This window comes from Myodes glareolus, chromosome 2 (genome assembly GCF_982192425.1).
Source record: "Myodes glareolus chromosome 2, mMyoGla1.1, whole genome shotgun sequence".
Lineage (NCBI taxonomy): Eukaryota > Metazoa > Chordata > Mammalia > Rodentia > Cricetidae > Myodes > Myodes glareolus.
This window is the reverse complement of record NC_142027.1, coordinates 117,555,971-117,573,719: the sequence shown is the minus strand read 5'-3', so window position 1 is coordinate 117,573,719 and position 17,749 is coordinate 117,555,971. Positions and strand designations below refer to the sequence as shown.

General features: G+C 48.1%; 1 protein-coding gene across 8 annotated transcripts in view; it reads right to left on the bottom strand.

Moving 5' to 3' along the window:
• The window catches only part of Rimbp2 (RIMS binding protein 2), a 190,343-nt gene that overhangs the window by 31,052 nt on the left and 141,542 nt on the right, over nt 1-17,749 (bottom strand). For all 8 annotated transcript variants that reach the window (XM_087903610.1, XM_087903611.1, XM_087903607.1 and 5 more), the window contains 5 exons: nt 14,839-14,975; nt 13,023-13,099; nt 11,481-11,590; nt 6,918-7,730; nt 431-582 (listed from right to left, as the gene is read on the bottom strand). In XM_087903610.1, the coding sequence (XP_087759736.1) occupies nt 431-582; nt 6,918-7,730; nt 11,481-11,590; nt 13,023-13,099; nt 14,839-14,975 (1,289 nt within the window). The remainder of the gene's footprint in view (nt 1-430; nt 583-6,917; nt 7,731-11,480; nt 11,591-13,022; nt 13,100-14,838; nt 14,976-17,749) is intronic.

The following is a 17,749-nucleotide window of genomic DNA, read 5'->3' as shown; positions in this document are numbered from 1 at the left end:
TAAGCTGGTGGGTTCTCCACTCAGGGACACCAGAGACACAGCTATTTCTCAGAGTCCAGGTCTGCTCCCCTGCAAACGGAAGATTGCCTGGGTGGGTCTTAACTTGCTAACACATAGTCTGTGAAAATGGGCAAGCCTGGGAGCCTGACGCTGCTGAATTCAGGGGAGACGCGTCAGTGTGGAGTGGAGCAGGGCAGTGGTGAGGGGGGCAGAGAGGACACTGGACCCAGGTGGGAACCAAGATAGGAGGGGACTTCCTCACTCTCAGACCTGTGGCAGACAGTCCCCAGAGTGAAGGCCCGGCTGGGATCTCATGTAGGCTGGCAGAGACTTGGAGCTGGAAGAGCCTCAGATTCTCCCCTGAGAATCTGTCCCCTCCTCCCTCCCTAAGCCTACCCCTGCACAGTAGCGCCTCGCATCCCATGCTCACCCTCTGCCCTTTGGCATACACTCCATATCCTGTGACATTCGCTCCATTGGACAGCCCAGTGGGAGTCAGCGCAGGGGGCTTCCAGGAGACCTGAACAGTGGCGGCTGTGGCCCCAGCTTGGACGGTGACATCTTGAGGTGGGGCTGGGGGGCCTGGAAGGAGAAGAAGGGACAGGTGCTGTTACAGCATAGTCCTTGGGCCTGTCTTCACTTGCTCGGTCACACCTGGAAGTTGAGCCGTCCATATGGTTGACAAGGAAGAGGAGAAAGGAACATAGAGGCAAGGATGTAAACAGGAGACTGGAGATTGCAAAGGTGAGCACTCAGCTCGACACCCATGCAAGCTGTGCTGCTTCCCAGACCTGGTGTTTATTTAGCTGCATCTAGGGGAGGACCTCACTGTACCTCTGAGAAGCCTGCTCTTGTGCTCCAATTGAACAGAGCTTCCTCTGCCAAGGGGCTTGGAAGCCAAGCAGCCTTGGATGGCTCCAGAGGAAAGAGACCTTTGACACACCCCTCTTCCCACCTCTCTTACTCCTTCTCCTCCTGACTGCTGCCACCCGCCCCCTTCATGTTCATCATCAACCGCTAGAGACAACAACGTTTGACCTCACGCCACCCATCAGACTATCCTATGGAACGGGGAGAACTCATGTCAAAAAAGCCCAGATATTGCAAGTGTCCAGACTGCTGGCTTCCTTGTGGGCTGAATCATGTGAACCATGCTCACTGGGTCTCAGAAAAAAAAATATGTCCAGAGCCACTAATTCAGGTCATAGGTAAGTACTGACCAGGTTTCCAAGCCATTTCAGTGGTTGTACGGTATAGTCCATCTGCCCTCACCAGGGACATAACATTTTTTACTCTAGACGTGGGGTACAGTTTCCCACCTCTTCTAGACTGCACGTCTGGATGGAATGTACTCATGAGCTCAAGAGGAAGAAGGCCAAACATGTCACAGACCTGGCTAAGGCATCCCAGAGGAGAATAGCGCTCACCGGGGAATGTCCACATGCTGGCCACCCTATGTATTTCGTATGCTTTGTGTTGTTTGGCCCTTGCCAGAGTCCTAGGACTTCTCCACAACTTTTCATAATGATGTTATAAATGGTGTCTCCAACATCACTTTGTAAACGAGGAAACCGAGGCTCAGAAAATCCGCTCTGCTGCCTAGGGTCAGAAGCTGGATCCTTCACTCCATAGCATGTACCTGTGGTGCAGGTCCATGTTCCTCTACTGAAGCAAAGGTCTCAGAAGCACAGCCTGGATCAGAGTCCATTTTTCCCCAGTGGCTCATGAGTGACCTTTGTCTAAGGAAGGTGCATTCAGAACGAGCTTCCAAAGCCAAAGCCCTTCTTTGAGAAGTACTCTGACGGTAACAGTAGGAGTGACAGCTGACTCGCCACCGAGACAATGGCAGGTCAACCAAAGGTGGAACAGCATCCTCGGAGGAACAAATCATCCAGAACTCAATTTCATGAGAGGATATATTTGAATAAGGAAGGCAAAGAGTGAGTTGCTTTAGATAAACGAAAGCATAAGGGATTCTAAAGGAAACTTGGGGTTCAAAGGAGACAGCAGGTGGACACCTGGGCTGCAGAAAGGAAAACCAAAGTGCATTGTAAGTGGCATTTGCATGAAGAAACAGAGAGGGCACTTTCTAAAATTCTCCCAAGAAAGCATCATTTGAATGAAGAGAAATGTATTAGGGGCTGTGAAGTGTCATGGGCTGTTTTAGCTTTAAAAAAAAATGGTTCTGGAAGTAAGGTTGCCTTCCATTATCTCAGATCCAAGCATGGTTGGCTCAAGATTTCCCTAAAGTTCCCCTGTGGATCAGGCTGACCTGGCCCCATAATAGGGAGAGAGAAAAACTACTAATTGCTAAGGGATTAAAGGTACTGTGCCGTGTGAACAGGTGGAAGATAAACCATTTCCAGTAAAGCTTACTGTTTATCCTACACAATAAAACTGCCTGGGGAGAGAGAGAGAGAGAGAGAGAGAGAGAGAGAGAGAGAGAGAGAGAGAGAGAGAGAGAGAGAAACTGGGGGCAGGGCTCAAACATAGAGAAAACTCAACCTAGAATTCTAGCCAGCTGCCTCAGTTTCCCCCGTTGATTTCTGTTGGTTGGATGCTTGTGAGTTCTTGATTTGACAAACTTACCTTTGTTCTCTTCTCAGTCTGGCTACTCCAGTCACCTTGACTGGATTCCCTAAGTGTCTGGTTTGGTGATGTATTTCTGCATGTCTGCTTCTCTCTATCTGCTGCCTACATAACAAACTCATTCAAAACTGAAGGTGCAGCTGCAGTAACTATTCTACAGACTGTATAGAACAGGCAATTATAGTATTGCAAAAGCAGAGTCCATAAGAGCTAAACCAAAAGGGACAAAAGGAATTACGTTGTCATTTAAGGCAACTTATAGTATGTTGTGTATATGTACATAAAAAATCATCTCTAAAAAGTAATACTGTGTGTTATTTCCCAAAAAAAAAGTCAATTGTAGAAAGAAAATAAAGTATTAAAAAATAGTCAACCTGTGTTTGGAAAGCACTGTGGTGGGTGGGGGTGGGGCATCTGAGGTGGATTTGATCAGAACATGCACGCATATTTTTTTTAAAAAAAATAGTTAAAAGAAAGAAGGAAGCGGTCAGTAATGTCAGAAAGAGCAGACAGGACGGGCACAGAGAGCGAAAATGGAGACTTAAGTTTTATCAATGATGAAATGTAAAACAGACATTCCAGGTAAAAAGCAGAGGCTATCAAACTGTGGCAACTCAAAGATCCCACCGCACGCTACTTATATAAGACAGGTTTAAAGTGCAAGGACTCAGAGAATTTGAGAGTGAATGTTGGGAAATAGGATGTGTAGATTCTGGCTTATGAAACCTAACAACCACATGAACATCAGACAAAACAGACCTAAAGACCATCAGGGCCAGAGAAGATTATTGGTTATGAGAACATGTCATCAGGGGAGAGCTCACACTTTCAAATACATATGGAACTGGTAGAGAAAGCCCAAAATACATAAAGCAAAAGCCAAAGTGAGAAACAGTTATTGTCTGTAACTGATGGGTCAGACGAGCAAAACCCAGTGAGAATTCGGAGCCCCAAGGAAGCACTGCTAAGTCATCTGTCTGTTATCAGGGTTCCCCAGAAGCATGGGGCACAGGCTGCTGGAAATACATCAGGAATATTCACCAGGGCAAACAATATCCATACAGACTTCAGCACCTCTGGAGTCACACAGGAAACTGTACCCAACCCTGAAGCGAATTGGAAACCAGTAATAGTAGCATGTTTTCTTTTCTTAACCATCAAATATTTGGACACTAAACAGTCTATTCATAACCAGAGTTATGAAGATTCTATCTGGAAAATCAGAATATACTTAACAGTAGCGAAAAAGAACATGCTGCGAGCTGTGGGTTTGCATGTCTAAATATTTATATTAGAAAACAGCGGTTTTCAATTAGTTATCCCAATTTTACCTCAGAAGCATGAGACAAAACAGAAGAGTGAGGTAAAGCCCAAAACCAAAAAAAAAAAAAAAAAAAAGGACAAGGTGATATAAAGCCACGAAAATTAGAACTAACAAACGCAGTGCAATTCTCATCACTAAAGTGAGATAGCATAAATTTCCAACAGGAATTCAAGACAGTTAAAGGATAATTTAGCTGAGCACAGTGGCGCACACCTTTAGTCCTAGCACTAGAGAAGCAGAGGCAGGTGGATCTCTAAGAGTTCCAGGTCAGCTAGCGCGATAGGGAAATTTCTTGAAATAGCACACTTGGCCCATGAGGCCTCAACCCTACACGAAGAGCAACAGGTAACCAAGGAATGCCTGGAGAAATTGTCATAGTCTTCTCCAGGGAAGAGGGAAGAGCACGCCGGTTGGTTATCCAGCACCATACAAGTAACATACAGACTGAGCAGGTTGTATTTAGGATATCTGTGTGTATGCCTGTATGTGTCTCTCTGTATGTATAACATGTAACACATAATAGAAATTAATGGGAAATAGAGGCTATGAATTTGAAAAAGAGCAGAGAGGGATATATCAGATGGTGTGGAGGGAGGGGTAGAAGGGAGGGATGACGTAATTGTATTATAAACTTAAAGCAAAAGATGTAGCTAGCCCAAACTGACAAATGAGAAGACACAAAAGCTAAATAGCCCTGTGTCTATTAACTACCTAAAACATGAAACTTTCAACATTTCTTCAAAGAAAACCATTGGTCTGCGTGACTTTCACTGCTCTTTCCAATGTTAAAGAGAGCTAATGGTGATGCCACAAATAAAAACAAAACTGCACAAGCACCCGCAGGAGACAGGATTCTCTAGTCACTGTGTGAACCCAGCAGAGGCCTGGTACCCAAATCAAAGGACATTACAAGATGACTGTACATGAACATCCTTCATGCACATAGATGGAAAACTCCCCAGTGAGGCTGGAGAGGTGGCTCAGTGGTTAAGAGCACCCGCTGCTCTTCCAGAGGACCTGAGTCCAGGTCCCAGCACCACAGCGGTGGGATTCTAGGTTCCTTGGCTATCTGCACACATGTGGCCCACATACCCATACAAACACACACATGTGTACATGTGCATGTGCTCACACACATACTCATAACTGAAAATAAAATAAATCACTTAAAAATAAGGCTCTCCCACCCATAAACACCAAACTGAACCCTAGAAGTATGAAATAATTGAAAATTCAAAAGTAGCATCATCACCACATTAACTGAATAAAGAATGATCATAACTTGATAGATGAAGAGATTATCAAGATTGAAAATTTAATTCAATCTTGATAAAACTCTGGGAACACTGGGGATAGAAAGGAAGTGTCAAACTCTGATGAAGAACAGTGTTCTACCTTCCTTTCTGTGGTTGTGATAAACACTGATGAAAAAGACCAACTTGGGTAAGGAATGGGTTTATTTGGCTTACACTTCTAGGCCCCGTCCCATCACTGAGGGACTTAATGGCAGGAACTCAAGCAGGAACTTGATGCAGAAGTCACAGAGCACAGAGGAACACTGATTACTGGCTGATTCTCTGGCTCATATTCAACTAGCTCTCTTACACAGCCTATGGCTACCTGCCTAGGGAATGGTACCTCCTGCAGTGGGCTGGGCCCTCTTATACCAATTAACAACCAAGACAGTCTCCCACAGACAAGCCCACAGATCAATGTGATCTAAGCATCTCCTCAAGGCTCTTCTCCCATATGATTCTAGACTGTGTCAAGTTGACAGTTAAACCTAACTAGAGTTATGTGTAACTAGCTAGGGTTCCTGTGACCAGTGGCCAACAATAAACAAGTCTATAGTTTTCTTCATCAGAGTCACAAGCCAGCAACAAGGCAATGGTGGCCAGCAGGAACCATGAACCAATGGCAATGCTTTTCTAGACCAGAACTCTGTTGCAATTAAAGGACCCATTGTAGTTGCATGGGAAGACACTGGCAGGGACAATCCCTTCTTCTCTCACCAAGCTCTCCCTTTGCTTGGAACTCATTTCACCCTCAATTACAGAACATCCCTCCTGGCAGACTGCATAAACAGTCCCATGGTGACAGGGCCAATGGTCACTTCTTTACATATTCCCTTAACCAGGGACCTGTACATGGGTGACCAAGTTTTTATGACATACTTTGGTTTCTTTCTCGTCTTTTTCCTGAAGATGGTCACACTGGGTTGACAGACACCATCCAGCCTTTCATTCTTCTCTCAGACATACAAACACTCCTGAATGTATATATGTAAATGTATGCCCTGCACTTGTGTGAGCTGCCTCAGCCTTAGACGCCTACTAGGATGCACATAGCAGCCACCAATATCACAAACACTCCGGGACACTGAAGTGACAACTCACTAACATAAGGGCATGGGGTCCTGTCTATACCAGGAGACCTCCAGACGCCCGACGTGCCTTGTCCCTAAGAGTATTGGAGAGGATGAGAGGGCGTACACTATCTTCAGGTTACAGCCAAGAAGGCAGAGGAATCAGGTTTGCCCTGTGGCGGCTTCAGTAAACTACTTCATCTTTTGTATCCATCAATATTTATTTATAACCAAAACGAAGAGAGAAGGACAGCAGTAGAAACGTGGGCTCGTCAACTCATGACCCCCTTGTGTTATTAGAGGAGATATGAGGTGTAGGGTGTGGCTTTCCAGTCCCAGAGGTGGTCTCATTGCCCTCCTGTCTATTACTAGACAGCCCCTGACAGATCGAGTGCTAAGGACACATCCCCAGATGCTAACGACACATCCCCAGATGCTAACGACACATACCTAGATGCTATCCAAGAGCCAACTCTAAACCCATGAGCAGGTACCCATGCTCTGAACTTCCCATGGGGATCTGAAGGTTTTCAAGGATAACGCAGACTCCTATGGTCACCTCCTCTTGCCTTTCCCTACCCATGCAGGGTGTGCGCTGGCATCCTTCCATTATAGAACCCCCCTGAGGATATGGCTCACCTGCAGGCAGTGTGGAGAACTCCACAAAGGCCTCCTTCTTCTCCCTCTGCTCCAGCGGCAGCTGCCAGGGCATCTGGTGGGGCTGGGCCAAGACCTTCACCTTGTAAGCCATATTAGGCCTGAGGTTGAAGAACTGGTATTTGTACCTAGCGGCCTTCACGATGTCCAGTTCCTCCTCATTGAGGAAGATGACATGGCTGTAGTTGCTGTTGGTAGGCAGCCAGGAGAGCTGAGCAGAGATCTGGGTGATGTTGTCCACACGTAACTGGGATGGGGCCACGACTACATCCTTGCCCACCAGCAGCGTGCACTGTAGCTCGTCCGAGTTGCCCCGGCTTGTGACGCACTGCACGGAGATGCGGTAGGTGCAGGCGGCTGTGTTAAGTTTTTCGATCAATGCCTTGGTTCTCCTACCCAGGGCGAGGCTCATGCGTGTCTCCTTGTCTACCAGCACATTATAACTACTCACGGTGCCCCAGCCGGGTGGTACAGCGGGGGGCTCCCAGCCCACGATGACACTTTTGGCAAGCTGTTTGATAAGGGTGATTTTCCTAGGGTAAGGCACAATGTCTTCTCCGATGTCATCGATGCTCATGTCCAGAGTCCCCCCACCATTGTCGGTGACGCCCGAGTCCACTTGAGTTGGGGAGTGAAGGTGAAGGATACTCTCACGCTCCAGGCTGATGCCAGAATGGTTGAGAAAGTTCTGGTCCTGCTCACTCCCCAGAGTACCAGCCAGCCGTGACTCATTGTCCTGGATAAAATCCACAAAGTTGGAGGGCACCAAGCCCCTCTGCCCATCCAGCAGCTCCCCTGTTGGATACGAGAACAGATATCATTCACCATCCCCCAGGACCCCGGACCCCACAGCACTGGCACACAGCAAAGCATCCCAGGCATTCACATGCCTGTCTTCTCCATACCCTCTATCTGCAATAACCCCACCCATCACCAAGATTGATTTCCTCAGCCAGAGCTATGAGAATCTGCGTGTACACACCAAGCACACGCTGGTAGCAGAGAAGCTGTTCAATAGGGATTAAAAGCTCATGTTGACTGAATGCCCAGCACTGAAAAAAATCCCAGCATACAGTTGGTGCTCAATAAATGTTAGGATAAACAAACATGTCAAATCCATGGCTTTGGGAGATGAACAAATGTCTATTGTTTTTGATCATATGATTGACTGTGTGAATAGGGATCTATTTACCCTGCTCCCTGCTGGGTAAATCACCAGAGCACCTATGTTCCTATCATCCACCTGATGTGAGATAAAAATACTGAATTTGTTGTCAAAGTGCCAGAGACAATCAGGTGGTGTGGGATTCTCCTCTGTATGCTGTGAATACCATTGGTTAATAAAGAAACTGGCTCGGCCTCATAGGGTAGAACAGAGCTAGGTGGGAAAAACTAAACTGAATGCTGTGAGAAAGAAAGGTGGAGAGAGGAGCGGCCATGGGTCCCCAGCCAGAGACAGATGTGCTGAAACTTTACTGGTAGGCCACGACCTCATGGTGATGCACAGATTAATTGAAATGGGTTAAACTAAGATGTAAGAGTTAGCAAATAAGAAGCTAAGCTAATGGGCCAAGCAGTGATTTAAATAATATGGTTTTTATGTGATTATTTTGGGAGTCTGAGCAGCCAGAAGATGAACAAGGGACCTCCTTATAACAATCATGGTTGTCATTAATTTGTGTGGCATAAGCAAATGCTATACAGGTGACTTTTGTTGTGGAGGGTGACCTTTTTTATTCTGGAATTCAGTTGAATTTTGTGTGTGTGTGTGTGTGTGTGTGCGCGCGCGCGCACGCAAGCGCAAGCGTGCGCGCGCATGTGTGCTCTTGGATAAATGGGGTTCGCATGGATGTTAGCAGCCAAAGGAGACTATGTAGAGGGACTAAAGACTCCAGCACACACACACACACACACACAAAGACCATTAAAGCATACCTTCCAAGAGAGGCCAGGTCGCCCCAGGAGACTGGGGCACCATGACCATTGGATTTTCCCCTATTCAGATCCCCCTGCCTTGGGGGTCTGGGACACATGGCCTGTAGAGGGCAAGTCAGCCACTTAATCTGGGTTTGTATTCTGTTCCCAACCTCTACTTAGGGTATAGTCTTGAGGCTGTCAATCCTTGGCACCAAAGACAGTCCGGTACATGGAAGCAATGATGGTGATGATATTGGTAACAATAATGATGGAAGTCATAGTGTTGGTGGTGGTGAGGATGGTGGCGGTGGTGGTAATACTGATAATACGGTAGTGATGGTGATATGGTAATATTGCTGACGATGATAATGGTGGTGCTGGCAATGATGATAATGATACTGGTAGTAATGATGATGGTGGTGATAATAATGGTCATGGTGATAATAGTGATTATGATAGTGGCAATGTTGATGTTGATGGGGACCATGATGGTGGTGGTACTGGAGATGGAGGTGATAAGGGTCTTTATGATGGTAGGGATGATGGGAATGATGATGACAGTATCTAACATTTACTGAGCTATAGTGATGTACAAGGCTACATTACAAGCACTTCCTAGCAGTCAATCCATCTTTTCCAGACAGAGAAAAGTGAGAGCTATCGCCGTTCTGCAGTGGAAAAGACTGAGCCACAGAGAACAGAAGCCAGTCCCACTGTAACACAGACCATCAAAGCCTGAGTTTGGAACCCCTTTGAGTGAGGCCCTTGGAACCTTTTAGTGGGCACAACGCATGATGGGAAAGTTTCAGGGACTTCAACCAGGTCATCCAGCAGTCACACTGGGCATGCTGTTGACCCTAAGGTGAGATCTGCTGGGGCTGCACAGCCAGGGAGAGGGTTGTCCACTGATAACGTCCCAGGAGCAATGCAGCCTCCTATTAGTGGGCATCCAGAAAGGGAGTCCCGGAGCTCCCATATACTCTGAGAACAGCTCACACAACACAAGCTCACACAAGAGAAGACTAGCTCAACAAAGGTCCCTTCCATTCAGGAGACTAGGACAAGACCAGGCTTTCCCACAGGGCAGAAGGGCCAGGGGATAGACAACTCCCATCTAGAATCAGAAAGCAGGGTCTAGAGAGACGGCTCAATGCTGAAGAGTATGAGCTACTCATCCAGAGGACCTGGGTTCGATTCCTAGCACCCACACCATGACTCAAAACCACCTGCAACTCTAGTTTCAGGGGATCTGATGTCCTCTTCAGGTCTCCACAGGCACTGCGCACGTGTGGTGCACAGACATACTTGCAGGCCAAACATCTATACACATATACACATAAAATAAGAACAAAACAAAACCAGAAAGCTGATTGTGGGCAGTAGCACCATTGTCAGGCTAAAAGGCAATGAAACTGAGGCCTTCTGGGTAGATAGAGTCCAGGTCCTTTCTGCAGATTCTAGTGGTGAGTAGGATGGGAAGAGGGTGTCAGGGTTTGAGGCTGGGACCCTGACCTAACAAGAGTCTCGAGGCCTCTGAGAATGGGAAAAATCACACTCAGTGAAGTCGTGTGATAGCTGTACCATAGAGGACACAGATGGGCACTTTGGGGAACACAGTGACCCTTAGTCTTCACCAATCCCATGTCCTCAGAATATGGAAAAGGTTTTTTAAAAATAAATAAGATTGGGGTCAAGATCACGATGGGGAAACCCACAGAGACAGCTGACCTGAGCTCATGGGAGCTCATGGACTCTAGACCTACAGCCACTGTAGGCATGGCACTGCATGGCACTGACCTAGGCCCTCTGCATGTGGGTGACAGTTGTGTAGTTTGGTCTGTTTGTGGGGCCCCTAGCAGTAAGACCAGGATCTGTCCCTGGTACGAGACAGATTTTTGGAACCTATTCCCTATGGTGGGTTGCCTTGCTCAACCTTGATGCAGGAGAGAGAAGCTGATCCTGCCTCAACTAGGTATGCCAGGCATTGTTGACTCCTATGCGAGGCCTTACGCTTTCTGAGGAGTGGATGGTGGGGGTAGAAAGGAGGTGTGTGGAGGGAGCTGGAGGAGATGAGGGAGGGGAAACTGAGGTTGGTATGTAAAATAAAAAATTTAAAAGAAAAGAAGTTTATCTGTATAGAACATGTACAGAGTCTACAGTCTGATTGTTGTTGGCAGGTATTTTCATTGTGTGTGTTAGAAGCCATCTAGGAAGGAGTCCCAGTGCGCAGGAGGTACCCAGGCTATGTGCAAACACCTCATGATTTTAAAAGGGACTCAAGCATCCTTGAGGTTGAGTGTCGACCTGTTCCCCATGGATAATGAGAGGTGACAGCAAAGCATCTATCAGCGTCAATGTCAGCACGCAGCTGCCCAGGAGCTCTGCCAAGGTGAACACTCAAGGCTCCCAAGTGCCAGCCGTCTATTGCCATTAACACTTGGAAAGCCAGCTCCACTGTCCTGGCAATCATCACAGAGGGAGACTGGGACCTCTGGGGATAGGGAGGGACAGAACAGAGAGCTAGCAGCCAGGAACATGAGGGAACCTGGCACATCTCCCAGGGTTCGGGCAGGCTGGTCTTCTGCCTGGAACAAGCCAGTGCCCACCAACCGCAGCACATCCACGGACCTTCATAGAATCCATCCTCATCCATGTCTCCATAGACATAGAGGTACTTTCCCGCCGTGAGAGGCAGCTCGGCTTCCGGGTTCTCATTGGGCCCGTCAAAGGGGTTGTAGCTGCGGGAAGAAGCAGTTTGCATGTTAGTGGCCCTGGCCATGGTCTGCCAGTATATGTCTTCCAGACTCCTCACGCCTGCTACATCTCAAATGGTGCCACAACTCACTTAGTGAGATCCTATGTCTCCTCTCCAGCCTCCTCTGGCTGGCTCATGCCAATGGTTAAAGGTGATTCTGAAGCCACTGAGAGCTCTTTGAATCTGAGGACATCTTGTCCAGACATCTTGCTCCCATGTGTGTTTTTCACCTGAACTACACATTTCCAAATTAGTGAGCTCCTACGAACAGAGCAAAGGCTGTTTCTTTTGTTTTTTGTTTTATGTATGTGTCTGGGTGTGTATATGTGCACATGTGTGTTCAGTATCTGTGGGAGCCAGAAGAGGGCGCTGTATCCCTTTGAACTAGAGTTACAGGCGATTGTGAGCTGCCTTATGTGGGTGGTTACTTGGAACTGAACCTGTGTCGGCTGGAAGGGCATTCAGTGCTCTTGACAGCTGATCCATCTCTTCAGCTGGAAGAGATGTCTCTAAACAAAGATTAGCTAACTGAGGTAGAACAGCATTGCACCTACTCCTTACTGTTTTTTCCACCTTACTATGTGGGATACCATATTTCTACCCCACCAAGTCTGCCATTGCCTTTTTAGTTTAAGTAGTATAACAGTCCACTGTTGAGGTCACTAAACTTTATGGAACTGTTTTTCTAATGTCAGATGTAGACACCGCTTCTATCTCCTGACTAATAATGCATTCAGTGTCCTGGCTAATGTCCTTATAACATATCTTTGAACAACTTGCACAAGGAAAGACATTCTAAAAACTGCATTTGCTTGATCAATGATATGCCCTACTGAAGACTTCTAAGATACGATGCCTGGGATTTTGGCAAGAGTAGAGGGGGGGAAGTTGAGGCATCAGTGGAGGAGGCTCTGGGCACGGTCTCCCCTGTGACATTCTCTTTGGCACTTGTTGTGTCCCCCATAAAGATCTGCCACAAGTCTCAACTTCTGACCTCAGGGAATGTGGCCTCATTTGCCAAGAAGTTCCTACACGCGTCACCCAGGCTATCACGCTGGCCAGGGTGGACACTGATACCTGAGACGCGGGAACACACAGAGAAGAGGAGGCCATGGGAAGGGGGAGACAGAGCCTAGAGAGATACAGCAGCAAACCAAGAGCCCTGGGGCCACCAGAACTTGAGAAGGATCCAAGACCCTCGGTCAGAGTCTGTCTGGGCCATGGCCATGGGGTACCTTAATTCAGCTGCTGACCTCTGGAGCTGCGCAGGAGCAAGCTCCTGGGAGCTCAGCCTGAGACACCGAATCACGGCAGCTCCAGAGAGCAAAGTGTGGTCTCAGGCTGTGCTCTCCCTGCCTCTCACCTGCTTCTTCTGCCCCAGCACTCAGGGTGGAGGGGTGGTGCCACATCCCTACCTGTAGCGGGCGACACACAGGTGCACCTTCCCCGAGCTGCTTTGCTTGGAGTTGTTAGAGTTCCGGTCATTGTCCATCTGGGAGGGAAGTGATTGTGGTTTACAGCTGGTGATACTAAAGGCTTCATGTCCCGTCCCATCCCCCCGCCCAGTGACATGACACCTTCCCTGGTGACATTCGGGAAATCTGCCTGCAGCCCCATTGGGCTTCACTGGAAAAACAACCCAGTCTGTGAAACTCTCATGTAATGGGAATCACCTCCATAGAACTTTGCTGGAATCCTAGCCTGAACATCAGCACAGACTGGGGTGCCCCCCCCCAATACTGTAGCCTAAGACACTAGAATGTCGTGCCAAGTAGCTTGTGGACGACAGCGGTGACCACACCTTCTGCATTCAGAGGGCTCTGGCAATGGAGGACCCCATTTGTCATCTCCAGGGGCATTCGGTAAACCACGGAGATCCACAAGAAAGGAAACAGTAGGAAACCTCCGGATAAGTGTTTTGAAAATCCCCAGCTGTGGGATTCTCCACTGGTGCAATAAGCCAAATCCAGCTAAATTAATGAGACTGGGTTTAATCTCAGCAAAGCAATTCCTGGGTGATTCTCAGGGTAAGAAAACAGGAGAGAAATCACGTGGCAGGGTTATGAGCCACGTCTCAAATATCCTGTAGGTGTCTAGGTCCTCTGGGATTGTGATTTGTGGGCTGGTTTTCTTTGCTTTATGTTTAAAAACCACTTATGAGTGAGTACATGTGATAATTGTCTTTCTGGTCTGGGTTACCTCCCTCAAAATGATGTCTCCTAGCTTCATCCATTTGCCTGCAAAATTCAAGAGAGATCTAATCTACACGGGAAGTAGAAAAAGACAAGATCTCCTGAGTAAATTGGGAGCATGGGGACCTTGGGAGAGGGTTGAAGAGGAGGGGAGAGGCAGGGAGGCGAGCAGAGAAAAATGTAGAGATCGATAAAAATCAGTTTTAAAAAATATCCTGTACGCGTGGTCTTGAGCTTCTCACGGGGAGGAGCCACTGCTTGGTGGGCTTTCTCAGGGACAGGGTCTGGAGAGAGAGAGGTGGGGCTGAAGTGGAGCCTCCACCTAAACACCTCTCATTTCCCTCTTTCACCCTGCAGTCTCAGGGTCTGCGGAACGTAAGGAGACGGCCATCAAGCCCCCTACTGCAATAGTCCCAGGAGTATGGTAGCCTTTCCTCAGAGGCCACGTGCCTCTGAGATAAGGACACTTGACTCAGTCTCAGATAAGAGGGAGACTGAGTCCCAGTGTCCTAGAGAAAGAAAGTTCCCCTCCCATCCCTTCTGTGTGTGGAAGGCAGAGTGGCCGCTCCTTCCTGGCAGCCCTCCAGCACCGCCCTGTGTGGCTTACACAGAGATTAGTGTTGTCCAAGGGACCAAGGTCACACCTATCCCTACCCCCACCACCTTCCAGCTCTCCCACACCAAACACCTGACTTCTCAGGCATACAGTGACACCAATGACCAACCTTCCTGGCTTCACAGCCCCTCCCTGACCAATCACAAGTCCACACAGCCAGTTCTGCTGTCTGCAGAACCCTCACCAGGACCTGGTTGCCCAGATACGGATGGGGTGCTGTGTCCTCCCACCACGTGTATATCCCCCATAATATCCAGGGTCTCGGCCTGTAAACCGTAGGTCCCTACTTCCTGACACATGGTGGTTCACTAGGGATGGATGTAGAAAATTAATGGAAATGAAGGAGGAGGGCATGGAAGGATGGAGGGGCGGGGCATAGACATCCTCCCGGATACACTCTGGAGCCGGCTAGGTGGGACTCACCTCGGACTCAAATCTGCATCTTGGGCTGCTGGATCGTAACAGGAAGGAGGGTTTCACACACGGAGGCTCCAGCTTGTCCCCAGACAACAGGATATAGTCCCCGATCACAGAATAGTGTCCGGTGGGGCCCTCGTGACCTGGCCAGGACACAGGAGTGGATGGGGGAAGGAGACAGGCCATCAGCTCAGCATGCTAGCTGTTTACCTTCCCTGGGCTTTCCTCTCTCTGGTGTCTGTGTGAGGGTCACCCATGTCGTGGTCCCCTCAGACTGGTTCGCTGCAGGCCTGGACTGGATCATCATGGGTAGCATACAGGCTGACTGACAGTCATATGTCATAGACAGCACAGGATGGCTGTACTGAGGGCTTGGTGGGGATGTAATAGGAGACACAGCAAGGCCCAATCAGAGAGGGTGAGTGCGTCCTGAGCAGGGGGTCTTTCCCTTCTCTTGGCTTGAAATTGATAGGCTGTAAGGCCCAGTGATCCCTCAGCCTTTCTGACTGGGATAGGAAAGAACATGCAAGAACAGAGTGCGCCCATAGAGCTGGGCACTGTAACATGGAGAGGCAGAGGCTGGATTTTCTGTGACATCATCAAAGGTACCTGAGCGGAGCTGTACCTGAAGCTACACTCTAGGTCTTCCCCTCTTAGGTGACAATGACCTCCCTGTTCATATCGGTTTACGTTGAAGTTTGTTGTCACTTTGACAATAAAAGAAAAAAGAAAGGAAGGAAGGGAGGGAGGGAGGGAAGGAGGGAGGGAGGGAGGGAGGAAGGGAGGAAGAAAGAAAGGAAGGAAGGAAGGAATAAAGGAAGGAAAAGGAAAGAAAAGAAAGAAGAGAAGAGAAGAGAAGAGAAGAGAAGAGAAGAGAAGAGAAGAGAAGAGAAGAGAAGAGAAGAGAAAAATGTCCCAACTTGTCCAATTACCAAGCTTCTGGCTAGAAATTATTTGATAGGAGGCTTCTCAGTACCAAAGCAGGTCCCTGAACACTATCCTCACAGTTACTGAGTTACTGTGTTGCTGAGGCCAGGCCTGGAACACACTGACTCAGGATGGCCTGATCTAAATTCCGAAGCCACAGGATCCAAACATGAAGTAGGGCAGGGCCTTTCCTGGCACCCTCTGCTGCCTTCAGGTCTGCATGTCTCTTGCCTGGGGCATCCAGTCGCTCCCTGAACTGCCCCATCAAGAGGTCATCTCATTGAGGGACAGGAGACCCAAGACCAAGTCAGGAAATAAAAAAGTGGCTAAAACTAATGCAATTAGCGACCCAGCAAACGCCTTAAGTAAAGAGGAAAACCCTGCTGCTCCGACCAGCATGGAAGAACCTGGAGTGCCTTAATAATAACAATAATAATAATAATAATAATAATAATAATAATAATAATAATATTCTAAATAATCGAAATAATAAAACAAATAGCAGAAGATATAGACCACACTGTCCAGTCACACGTGGACTCTGGTGATGCCAGAGTCCTAGAAGCAGAGAAGAGGAAGTGGTGGCCAGCTGGTCAAGGGAGTGGGAAGGTGTGGAAGCATTAGCGGTGAGGTCCTGGGCTCCAGGGTGAATAGGTTTAGGCCCTGTTGTTCAATGCTGCATCTAGAGCGAGTGCATCACGCTATGCTGTTCCCAAGCACAGTCAGGAAGCATATGCTCTGGGTCCCATCACATGAGCACATCTCTAAGGGACTATCTAGGTTGATAAGCCAACAAGTTTAAATAGAGCTAATTAGAAGAGCAGGGGGCAATTACAAGCAGTTATGCCACGGAAGAAAATGCAATACATAGCTATCTACATAACCCTCATGGGCTGGGGGCCTCATCAGCCCCTCCCACAGCAGCCATAAAATGTCTACAAATCCTCATGGGGGGAAAGGCCTCATGAGCCCATTCTTGATAGGACGTCAACGGACCCAGTCTTGTGCAACTCTCCTATAGATAATCATAGCTGCTGAAAATTCACGAGGGCACCAGTCGCTTCATGCCTGAGAAAAGCGGTGCACACCTGTGGCTGGTGCCAAACTCTTGTATTCCTTCTGAGTGGACATGGACACAAGCCATGTTAGAGGTGTGTGTGTAACCAGCACCCTCCTCCAAAGAAACCTTCAGCTCTGCCTCAGGTGGCCTCCTAAGATTTTGCCATGCTGAGGGGGTGATCTGTGTTGACTCCCTTGCAGCTAGGATGCAATATGGGAAGCTTCAGGTTCTCTGGGGGAAAACAGAAGCGGTCTTGTGCCTTTCACAGCTTGAATACATCTCCCATTGGCTACCCTCCTAGAACCCAACCATCCCTTCTAGAACAGCCCCAGCCTCTTTCCACCTCACGGTCTATCTGCAAGCATCTGTCTGGGCCAAAGGCCACCTGGAAGCTTATCTGATCTCTTGCAGCAGAACAGGCTTCAAGCTACATGACCCTGCCATCACAACCTTGATGTTAAGACATCACAACCTTGACACCCAGACACCTGTATGCACTCTGCTCAGTGAACAACCAGAAGGTTGGGGACAGTCCCATTCCCTCAATCTCGGTTCTCATAGCCACAGCCACTGATGCTGTCTGTCAGTCCCTGTGATTCGAGAGCTAGAAGGAACAATGTAATAGCTGAGGAGCTGGGGGGGGGGAGCTCCCATGATGATGACACAGAGAAATGAGCATTGCTTCATGTTTACAATAAAAAAAATCAGGAGCATATTTCTCTATTTTGATAAGAACCAGAAGAGATTGGAAACTGTCTTAATAAAGTTACAAAAGGAAGTCTGGCATTCAGATCCTTACTTGCTCCCCTAATTAAAATAAATCAACAACTTGGGGGTTTGTTTTTGTTTTTAAGACAGGGTCTTGCACTATAGCCAAGGCTGTTCTGGATGTAGCTACAGTTCTCTGGCTTCAGTTCCTCAAATGCTGGC